Source organism: Semicossyphus pulcher, unplaced genomic scaffold, assembly GCF_022749685.1.
Source record: "Semicossyphus pulcher isolate SPU_LCO1_2020_fin unplaced genomic scaffold, fSemPul1.0.p SCAF_25, whole genome shotgun sequence".
In the NCBI taxonomy this organism is placed as follows: Eukaryota; Metazoa; Chordata; class Actinopteri; order Labriformes; family Labridae; genus Semicossyphus; species Semicossyphus pulcher.
Window position 1 is genome coordinate 2,765,237 of NW_027211699.1, and position 11,857 is coordinate 2,777,093.

At 43.6% G+C, this 11,857-nt stretch overlaps 1 protein-coding gene across 3 annotated transcripts; it reads left to right on the forward strand.

Annotated features, from left to right (window-relative positions):
- The first annotated feature begins 639 nt into the window (after positions 1-639).
- paqr4a (progestin and adipoQ receptor family member IVa) lies at positions 640-8,660 on the forward strand. Of its 3 annotated transcripts, none has more exons than XM_069676138.1 (3): positions 640-1,026; positions 4,251-4,469; positions 5,976-8,660. In XM_069676138.1, exons 1-3 carry the CDS (start codon positions 753-755, stop codon positions 6,407-6,409), a joined length of 927 nt encoding a protein of 308 aa, XP_069532239.1. In that variant the 5' UTR covers positions 640-752; the 3' UTR covers positions 6,410-8,660. The 3 variants fall into 3 exon arrangements, with proteins under 3 accessions (XP_069532239.1, XP_069532240.1, XP_069532241.1); XM_069676139.1 differs by having other exon boundaries at positions 640-1,025; positions 4,364-4,469; XM_069676140.1 differs by lacking the exon at positions 4,251-4,469.
- Positions 8,661-11,857: the final 3,197 nt, after the last annotated feature.

Sequence of the window (11,857 nt, forward strand, 5' to 3'; positions counted from 1 at the left end):
ATCATGATGGAAAATAAAAGGATGAAACAGATGTCGAAGAAACTGAAGATACGATTTCCAGCCCGGACCGTGTGTGTTTGGAGTCACCCGGCTCAAATATCTGCCTCCTTAGTCACAGGACATCGGTAGCTGACTGCCCGGCTTGCTAGCCCGCAGTCCTTCCCCTAAATCTCCGCTCCAGAATCACGGATCTCTGTGTTTTTTAATAGCAAAACAAAAGATCTCCCGCCTCACACGGAACTGACTTAAGCAAATTACGCCCACCTGCTTTAATTGAAGGAAAGGTATGACCTGCTAGTCCTCTACTGCAAATCTGACCGCTAGGATCAAGCTAGCATCCTCTGGAGTTGGATGGACTCGCGGCTCTCACTCAAACACCCACAGCATCCCTGCCCGGGACGCGTTGAAGCCTGTGCGGCTGTCGCACAGGAATGCTAACTAACGAGGAAGTGGCTTTAAAATGACGAGGAACACTGGCTCTCGCCCGCTTCAGGCTTGTAGGTGCTACAAAGACAGTTTTTAGATGCCAAATGAAATGTCCGTCCTGAGCTCGCACCATGTATGTGGCTGGCCGTGTCTGTCTCCAGCCTTGCGGATGACACTCACACAGGCACCGGCGGTTCAAAGCAAACAGCGGCGGCGCGGACAAACCGTCACCGGGTAGTGCTGAGAGACTTGACGTGAGCCTGCTAGCGGCAAGCTAGGAGGCTAACAGCACAATATTGAAAAAACCCAAACAAATACCTACACCAATGGTATCCCATAAGGTTTTAGTCGCAATAATATTATTAAATGTGTATATAGGTGTACAGTCTGTTTTTTACTTATTCGGCGGCGTCCTTTTAACGGTCCTGTTTGCTATGGCATTTTTAAATGGACCCAGGCTGCTGGACTGGGCGAATTCACCTCCACATCTTCAGTTTAATAAATACGTCCTTACGGGATACCGGCCAATCTCCTCTGTGCAAGACTGCATCAGAAGCCTCTTCTACCTGCACAATGAACTCGGAAACATATACACTCATGGTGAGTACAACAGTCAGCATGGACCGCTTAGTCAGCAGCTGAGATTTGTGCAGCCGGTGTGACTTTGAGTATTAACCCACACACCAGTACAGACACTGTACCTGAGGAAGGGTGCCAAGCCAGGCGCTGCGATACAGCTGCACTAAACACTGCATACAGACCTAACCTTTGACCACATATACTTTGAGCTGAATTCATATTCAGACTTAAATCATTTGTCCTAATGATCAAGCGAGAATAATGAAACTATAATATGTACATTAAAACATAGTGGAAAAAGTGACAGTCAAAACTTACCAGATCTCAAGGTGATGTCTTGTTTGTTCCAGTAAATAGAAGTTAGACACCAAAATATTCAGTTTTCTATTATGTGACTAGTAAACGCAGCCAATCCTCTCATGTAAGAGGCTGAAACTATTGAGTTTTACTTTTTTTTTTTACACTTTCTGCTAAAATAGTTGCTGATTGTTATTCTGTCAGTCCATTAATAAATAAATCAAGCAGCTCTATAATGTAGGAAGAAGTTGCCAAAGCTCAACAAACTACAGTCAAAATATAATAATTACCTTTTACAACTGCTTTTAACCTCTGGTGCTGATTGTTTTAATTGTTTTAATTGTTTTAATTGTTTGGTTTCCTCTTATTGTGTTTCTTCTGTTCTTATTATATTTCTTTAGTTGTTTTAAAATGTAAAGTGCCTTTGAGTATCATGAAAAGCACTATATAAGTAAAATGTATTATGAATACATTAGTAATATCCACTTTTATTATCTACAGAACTTTTACTAAAATTAGATTTTTTAAGACAGGACTGTTGGATTACCAAATTTTCTTAAATAAATAGATTATAATGACTCTTTCACCACCTCTCTCATGCACTCAATCACTTTAAAAGTTGGAATAACTTTATTATAGAGATGCCATAGAGGACATTTTTAATCCACTTTCTATTTTAATTAATGCACCAACCATTGAATATTTACTGTGTGCCAAATTGAAGAGTGGATTTGGAATTATAATTAACTGTCACTCTGCACTATCAAGAAGATATCATTGTATCCAAAATGTCAAAGTAACTGCTTAGGAAAAAATATTCTCTCAGGTCCAGTTCAGTGACTCTAACTGAGACTCTGAGAAGTAACAAGAGACAACAACAGAAAACAAAGATGAGTTTCTTTTTCATCTGCAGGAGGCCTGTCCGGAAGACCCAAGTAGCTTCGTAGTACTTCTCCAGTCCTATACTACGGTCTTCCCTTGATAACAAGTTATTTCTGGTAGTTTTCTCGAGATCTTGACTTATTTGTCACGCTATCATGAGATAACAACGCGGCAGAAAAACAAGCTTTGTTATCTCAAGATAATGGGCCAAATTAATCCGTTAAAATGGGAAAACCAGATTTGTTTTCCCAAGAAAACGACCAGAAATAACTCGTTATCACAGGAAAACGGAGTAAATAAAATGTATGGATGCATGCGTATCATCTGCATAATTATGGTAGGATACCCAACGAAAGCATATAGAGATTGAACATTATGGGTCCCAGAATGGACCCCTGTGGAACCCCACATGTTATGCACACTTGCTCTGACACACAGTTAAGTTACACTGTAAGTTCTCCTACTTTTCATTCTCATACTAATTTACAGAGCAAGTATGGAAGTTCAGTGGTCTCACAGACAAATGCACGGAAGCTTGGGAAACTAAAATAAGCACTTAACTGATACAGAAAGAGATGGGAAATAAACTCTGGGAACTTACCTGTATTACAACTATACGAATAGAGAATAAAAACACACTTATTAACTAATTGGACCAATACAGCATTAGAGCCATGACTCTGCTTCAATATTAAACAATATGCCATTATTTTAATAGGTTGGGGCAAGTCAAAATCAATTGCACTTATGTGTTAATCTGTGCAGCCAGAGGTGAGACTGATGTGTCAGCGTGTTAGCGATCTGCACAGTGTTGTTCTATTCTCAGACTGATATGATCAGACTGCCTATAGCCTGGCAGCAGAGTTCTTTGCCCCTCTCCCGTTACGTCCTTTAAATTTCATCCCACAGCTGTAGAGAGTGCATGAAGTTCATCGTCAGTGCGCTCGCCGACTTCTGAGCCTCTGACAACTTCCTCATTCGAAAAGGTTGTCGCTTCATCGCACTTCAGCTGCCAGCAGTCGCACAATAAACTGCAGTGATGATCACCAGGGAAGTGGCCTTGGAAGTCTTTATTACACTCTGTGACGTCAGCTGAGCATGTGACTTCAAATGCGCCCTTAGCATCACTGCTTAGATCAGGAAGTGAAAGTTAATCCAGTGTCCAATTTTTTACATTAACTAGCAAAGATGCAAAACGATTGTCCTTTAAATGGTGTTAAAACTTTAAGCTCAAGTTTCACGAGCTGGTTTGTTTGCACATAAACACTAACATCCTGCCCGCAGCTGAGGTCTCTGACTCTGTAGCAGGTTCCTGCTGCAGGCCTGAGGTCCTCTGCACTGTACTCAACCCTGAGCGGAGCTGAGAATGGTTGGCTGTGCCAGGACGAGTTGGGGGGAGGAGCGGAGATAACACACTTAAAATAGATGTGTTACAGTAGATGGCGTTGCCTGTATCACCTGGCTGGGCCTTGACATTGGGAAAGGCAGAGTGAGCAGAAAAATACAGGGGGAAGGGAGCGCGATGTGTGATAAATGATCGCAACAACTGGATATGGATCAAATTTCAAGGTCTTGATTTTGCTCACAAAGCAGTGAACTCCTCTCCCGAGCCAAATACACATTTGAACCGTGTAGCATAAGCAGTGTGGCCCTTTGCTGCATCAAAATAAAAGCTCAGTGTGAGCCTTGTCTTTCCCCTCGCAGGGTAACACTGATACATTTGTGCCAATCATGTAGGTTTCTGCTCCGCTGCACATTATTTTTGCTCGTGTCTGCACACACTCAGCATTGTTGGAGGCCCTTTGCGGCGACCGGTCTTGGACAGTTTTATAAAAAAAAACTGCGTCCCCGAGCTTTCAGAAGTCCTGAGCTAGATAATCCATCACGGCAAACATGGCACCTTAATTTGGTTTCTGCGTTATGTTATCGTGCTTGAGCTGATTGTTTTCTTTCACCGCAAGCCCACAGGAAATAACTCTACTTTGAATGTGACCAGCGCTGCATATGAGCTCACTTTTTGTTTACAGCTAAAGAACAACCTGTGTCGTGTCTGTTTCTCTCTCCAGGCATCCCTCTGGTTTGCTTCCTGGTGCTGCTGCCTCTCAACATTCCCTGGTCCCAGATCAGCGTCACGTGGCTGGGCGTGGTGCACTTCCTGGCTTGCCTGTCGCCTCAGCTGGGCTCCGTGCTCTATCACCTCTTCATGAACCACGAGGGAGGGGAGCCGGTCTACCACACCCTCCTCAAACTGGACGTGTGTGGAATCTGCATGATCAACACGCTGGGTGAGCCTCAGCACATTTCTTTGCTGCTTATCGTTTTGCATTCATCGTCAGGCGCCCTTCTGTTATTGCTGCGCTGTTTGCTCGGAGGGGGGAACTTTTCTTTATTGATTGTCAATGATTTACCTTGGAAGTGCTGTGCTAGGAGGTTTACCACTATTGATTTGTCAGAACAAATTTGACTTGGGAGTCGATCGGCCAATGCAAGCAAGTTCTGAAATGATTACTGATCTGCACATGCTGCCTGTACTCTATTATAACACATGACAATTGCAATATTTTGCTTTTATTAATGTACTTTTAACATACAACTTAGATTGGCCTGACTGCACAAATTATTCTGAGTTATAATTAAAATCGAGACATGAGACTTGGCTTGTGTATTATAAAAAATCATCATATAACCTGATTGTAAACGGGTATTTTCCTTAAAGTTGTAATCTCAAAGATCTCAGTTTCGTTCTCTTTGGCGGCACCTATGGCGATAAACGGTAATTGCGGGAGCACACTTCCCAGATATCCAGATGCATGTGTGACGTCCACGGTTGGCTCCGGTTGTAACTCTTGATTTTCCTCGCTGACGGTCGCTTTCCTTTATAGACTGTCAAAATTTGTTTCTTTTTCTTTTCACTTATTTTGGCTGACCGCCGGGGGTCTGACTGACGGTACTTTTAGAGCCCTAGAGAGAGAGAGTTGGATCATGGAGAATATTGGACCTCCACTGACGCGACTCTCTGTCTATATGGCTCTGGATGCTTTGTTGGGGGAGTAGGCGGGGCTGCTCCATGAGGCCAGTCCTTGTAACACATTGCCCACATAAGCGCACATTGACCTAGTGCGGTCAGCCACACACTAGGTTTTGACCCAGTCTTGTTGAAGTTGTATCTGTAGTCATCCATCATTTCTTTGTTTGTTCAGCCATAGTAGATTACTGTTTACTCGCAACACTTGCCGCTTAGCTCCACCTACCGTCTCCGGCAGACCAACCACTGCTGGCTGATGGAAAACGCGTCACTAACTGGGCGCCGCTTGAGATTTTTTCCATTAAAGTTGAACCAGGCACCCAGTCTGCAATACTGCAGGTGCAAAGGCTTTCATCAGTGGGCCATAGGCTCAATCACCATTGTGTTATCTCATTGGGCGATAGATAGAGACTTAACAGACATTTATTTACATGAAAATCTTCGAGATTATTACTTTAAAGGATGCACTAACATGATGCAGCTCTCCCTGTTAAGTTAAATGAACAGTGAATGGCTCTACCTGCTGGGCCTTTACATACACATTACTTACGTTTCCAGTTTGTTTTTTTTACACCTTTTGTGTGACAAAAGTCAAGTGCTACATTTAACACCCACTCTGTGGTGTTCTAAATGCTGTTTACTGCACTCTGAGAACTGTCTGAGAACAAACACGTTGACCTCTTTGGGTGCAGCAGGTGTTGCATGTTGAGTTCAACATCAGCCCTCGATCTCTACACTTACTTAATTATGTGTTTTCTTCTCTCAGGGGCGCTGCCCATCGTCTACAGCACCCTGCTGTGCTACCCGTTCATCCGCACCGTGGCCCTGTTAGTCTACATCCTGCTCTCCAGCCACGCCATCTACTGCGCCGTCACGGCGCGGAGCAGCGTCCGCCGGCTGCGCTCCTTTGCCTGGCAGGCGCTTTTCCGCTTCTCCTTCTTCCTGCTGCGCTGGGTGGGCGTAGGCGGCGGCAGCCCCACCTCCTTACGCCACTTCCTCATGATGGACGCGCTGGCCGTGCTGGGCGGGGTCATCAACATCATGCGCATCCCGGAGCGCTTCCGCCCGGGCCTTTTTGACTACTGGTGCAACAGCCACCAGATCATGCATGTACTGGTGGTGGGCTCCATCCTTTACCTGCACTGGGGCGTGCTGGACGACCTGCTGTGGATCAACAGCTACAACTGTCCCTCAGACTGACCCCTCCTGCAGCCCCCGCCCCCCGCCCCCCTCACACGGAGCACTGGAAAGACCTCTGGGGGGGAGGGGGAGTCACCAGAGAGGGAAGGGGAATAAGGGGGGGACTGATGAGTCTGTGAGGTCAGACGTTGTGTTGTTCGTGCATGTGTTCGCCTCATGCGCTCAAACTCAGAATGTTCATATCTTCGTCCATCTCGGTACTTTGTGCAAATGCAGGCGAAAGTATGTCAAGTAACACGCACAAGCAGTTTGACTCTCTCAGTTGCCGCAAACATGGACGCACAGGTGTAAACGGACACACACACACACAGAGACACACACAGGAAATATTTTAAACAGTAAAAGTATTGAACACTATAAAGTCTTAGGTAACGGCTCTAGTTAAAGGTAACTGCTGATTTACTTGATAGTAGAAGTTAAACTTGAGCATTAGCTGAAGTGGTCGGCTCAGACAGTCTGTGGCTAAATGATATCACATGCTCGAGTCCTCTCAGATGTCACTGTTGCTACCTATGCAGCACATCCATATCTAAACCCATCACATACACAACACCCACCCTCACACCTATATTTTTATACTACATGTACATACTTAAAAAGTTCTGCACGCTGCACTCATCCAGTTTTCACCACGTCCAACACTCCGAGTTTCACTGGACCGCCTGTTCTGTCTCCTTGTTTTTTTCCGCCACTGCCTCGTTTTGTTTACGTGTTTGTGTGTCTTGATTTGTCGTTACAGCCACGAGATGAAAACAAAAGACGGGTGAGGAGGTTCATTCCTGAGCGTGCTAGCATGTTGGCAATGAGTTTACCTGCTTTTAAATTGAATCCTGCAGTGTTATTGCTTTGGCTTGCACCTGAGCTCGGTGCCAATGAAATTCAGGCATTTTTAATGAGAGAAAAAAGTGCGCACGTTTACAAGCTGTGGAGTTTGGCAAAGTCATTTATTCTTTAATATATGATAACCTCTCATGGAAAGGGAGTTTTAATGCACATTTGTTCTGTAAAAGAGCCCTTTAATGTGCACTTTAAAATGACACACACTCAGGTGATGTAAAAAATCACACTGTAAAGCCACCGTGTGAACATCGGCTCTTGATTCACACGCGGCAGAAAGATGCACTAAACATGCACAAAATACTATAATTAAATATATTTATTACGCTTTATTTATTTGTTTGCTGATAGGTGTATTTGTGCGTCTGTAGGCGAGCCGAACAGTTTCTGTCGATGCTGTGCAGGATCACTGGCTCACAGGTCAAGTTAGAGGTCAGAGAAAATCTTTTGTTTGATTCAGAGCATGCAAATCCCGAGGATTAGCTCGCACACACACACAGAAACACACACACGCACATTTTTATCACAGATTTCTGACTCCAGTAATATTGTAGAAATAGATCTATCGCACTTCAGATACAATTAAAACCAATCCGCCTGAAAAAACACTTTAAAGAAACGTCTCTCCTCTAACAAAACGTTTACTGTGTCTGGGTGTTTACTGTACGTTGACCCTACTTACTGATGGATTATAAGTGTCGGCCGTTGTTACAACGTAATGGGTCCCATTATTGCCACTGTATGCTTTCTTATTTAAACGCACTGCTCTAGCCGTGCGGCTGGATTTGCACTTTTTTTTAAACCCCGTTTTAACAGTTTTAGTCTTTGTTAAAGCTGAGTTTTATTTTGAAAAGCTGGCCTTGCCAAACAGGAATGAACCCTTCCACCCTCTTGCCATGTAAAAGTTTCTGTGCACATGATTGTTGCTCCACTGTTCTCCTCAGTTACTGCTCTTGATTAAAAGTTGCTCGAGCCTTGTGGCTAGTGGCTCCAGAGGCGGACTTTACTTTCTTAACGACATTGCACTGGTTTCCCATGCCAACAGTCACAGCCGCCCACTCGCTAGAGATGCCAACTCCGTCAGCCCCACTTCATCTTGCCAAACGAGCTGCGTCTGAGGTGTAGCATATCCTCTGCTTCCTGTGCTTACATTGAGTCATAGGTGAAGAAAGATTTCCCACAGTCTTAGTCATGTACACTAGCCTCAGACTGCGCCCCTACTACACCCCCCTCCCCTTACAGATACTGTGCGTCTAGTCTCATTCTGACAGTGATAATCACCTGCTATGTAAAAGCTGAAACTAATGTATTATTGGCCATTGAATGACACAGAAAAAATGCATGAAAGTAGCCGAGAAACGTATGTCTCATAGTGTTAGCGAATAGTTCATTTTAGCCGTCCACAGGTCAAGTAACACGCTCCTGGAAACGACTCTGTGGGTAGAAAAAGGGGGGGCTTCGGTTGGGGAGGGGGATTATACAGAAGAGGTCAGAGGCAATACATCACTACCAGATAAACTGCACTGTTCATCGTTCTCAAAAGGGCTTTGAATTAAAACGATTTCCAATTCCGCAACCGATTTAAAGTCCGTATAAATAATGTAAATACATGTATGTAGACGATATATACATACAGCAAACGATATACCCTGATTCAGTTTGATATGATGAGAGAAAATATGAGGTTTTGCCACCTAGAAGCTGCTGCTCTCTTTCACAGCCAAAGCAAATAATGAGAGAGGGAAGCAGACGCGGCTCAGGGCGGTGCTTTGGATTAATTTCAAAGACGCGTGTTTGCTTAGCTGTGTCCATATATATGTGAACAACACAGAAAAAAAATACCGACATTGGTTTCAATGTTCGCCCCGTTTGTGACCCCAACCAAGAATGCTTTCATTTAAATGTTTTTTTAAGAGAGACATTTGTGACCATCGTGGGGTAATCTTGGCGGGCATGTGAATACCTCGTGAATACCACTGGTCTATCTATGCATTATCAGCCGAAAGGATCATAACGGTGATTTTTTTTTTTTTTTTTTTCTTGGTAAAAGCAGCTCTGTGATCCGCTGTAACGGAGGGCTTCTTCCGCTCCAACATCCTGGGTCTCCCACTTCTCAGGGTGCCATAACAGTAGCTGTAACATCCCAGACCTGACCTCTGCTGTCTGAAACATGGCCGCGAGACTCTTTTTGCATCTACCTCCACCTGCCCTCTTTGTCCAGTCTGTTCATGCTGGGGACTGGGATTGGACAGAAGGGAGAAAGACGGTGGAAAGGGAGAATTTCTCTGAAAACCATGTTGCAGGAGTGGAACCTGGCCTGACAATTAATCTTTGTCCTTTTTTGTCTGTATGTTAAACGATAAAAAAAGAAATAACAGGATGTACGAAGACTAACGAAACAAAATTCTGTTTTTTTTAATATAACACAGGTGCCGGATAGCCTGTTATTGACCTGTTTATAATGGATTACATGTATTGTTATATACTGATTATTATGATTACTGTTATTCTGTGAATCCTAATACTGACACCGGTCTATGTGTACAGATAATGAGACAAGCCCTTTGCTTTTGGATGAAGGGAGCTTTCCGGAGGGTCTGTCTGTTATTGTCTCATCATATCTGCAATGTCAAGCGTCTAAGAGAATGAGTGTGGCTCCATCTAGTGGAAGTTCATGTGCACTGATGCAGGCATTACTGTAGCCAAACTGCAGGCAAATGAAAATAATTGACAGGTCGTAACACTGTCAGCTCTGGCTTGCGGTTACTCTCCAGGGTTTGTTTATTTATATTCCCTGACCATGTATGTATGACATGTGCGTATGAGATCTCCCGCGGAACCCATACAAGCATGAAACCCGTACTTTTCTTTCTCCCTCTGCTCTGACGGGGCCCTGATCGCGTCCCCCAGAGCGCCTCATTATCCGGTCTGTGTGCTTGCAAATTAATGTGCATGAACACAGACGACACAGTTCGTTCCCGTGCTGTAGTTCACCTGTCTGTCCGACATTAGCGTCCTGTATAACAGACAGGCTCTCACACTCCTCAGTCTCCAGCAACGATTGTGCAATAAACTGAAGTCTATATTTTTAAACCTGTCTCTTTAACCGTGTTCCTTTTATTCCGTTGTGTGTGTGTGTTTGTGTGCTGATGTACATCACCTGAAAAATGTGAGTTTCAGGACTCGAAAGTGTTGATATGTCTTGTCCTCACCTCTTCTGTTAGCATTAGGTCAAAGCTAGCGTAAAGTTGCTGTGGTCAAGGTTAGCATGAGGGTTACTTTACACGAGTAGTCATAATTTCCTGAAACATTTGGACCTATTTTTACACCAAAAACTTTATCAGACCGTCCAATGAATGAATGAAGCATTAGCATTAGCATTAGCAACAGGCTAAAACTCCCTCAAATTATTACTCTGTCACTTCTGACATAAAAGCTTGAAAAACTTGATTCAGCGTTGCCTGAAAGACAAGGTCGGGAAGTGTTTATTTTTGGGTTTACGTTTGGCCGAGTTTGAGGCTTTAAATTCTCAGACAACATTGGGCTACGATGTCTATTCTGTTGGTTGGAAAACTCACATCAAGTATAGATATAAAAGTACGTGTCTAATAAGGATCAAATTTCCCCACAGTGATAGAAGAAAAAGTCCTAAAAGGCGAGGACATTGCCTGACTTCAGTTTTAAGTAGTAAATCAGTTGTAGATCCTGTTAATGTAAAAGGAAATGCAGAGGGAATACATTATGTCAAATGTGGGTCCTCTCAATTATAGAAGTATGAGGCCTGTGTATGAAGGATTAAATGACCTCACAATGATAGAAAGATGCCCTCGTGTCTTTAAGGAGTAGATTAGAGCTTGTTTTTCTAATTGCACGGGTTAATTAAAAGTTATAGCTGAAGTTCAGGGGCTTAAAGAGGCGCCTCAGCAATAAAGTATTTCATGTCCATAAAGGTGAGTAATGAGCAAGAGAAATATTTAAAAAGGAAAAGACAAACTGTTTGCATCAGAGGCCCGAAATGTTCAAAGTTGAAGTCCTTCGTATTCATCAGACTGGCTGAGTGCCCGATCGCCAAAAAGCTTTAGAAGGTTGTGAAACTAACACATCTACTGAAGTTCAACATGAACTTGATGGCTCAAACAAGTTGGATAGTTAGCTAGGCTAGAGACATACAGTAAAGCAGCATCAGATTATCCTAGGAAAGAGAGAAATCTATGAGCTCGTGCTTCGGCGGATGCATCTCGCCTCCCTCTGTATATGCAGATTTCCATCCGGCCCTGATTTAGGTCGGGCCAATCACAACCAATTTCCGGATCTGCTTTCACCTCAGTATTAAACAGACTCTACAGTAGTTCACATTATGTACTATAGGTAAATGTTGGCTCCAAAATTATGTCATGCCAAACGCCTTGTATTAGGTTGAACTAGGTACCATCTGAATTGAATGTTTGAACTAGCCACCTAGCCTAACAGCCTACAGCTGCATCACACATTTTTTTTCTCTGCTGTGTTGCATTTTCGTCTGTGTCCGTTGATAACAAGTTCTTGGCTGCCAAGTTAGCATCTAACAAAATCTGCACTATATTCACACGGTGGCCATTTTCCCCTGCTTCA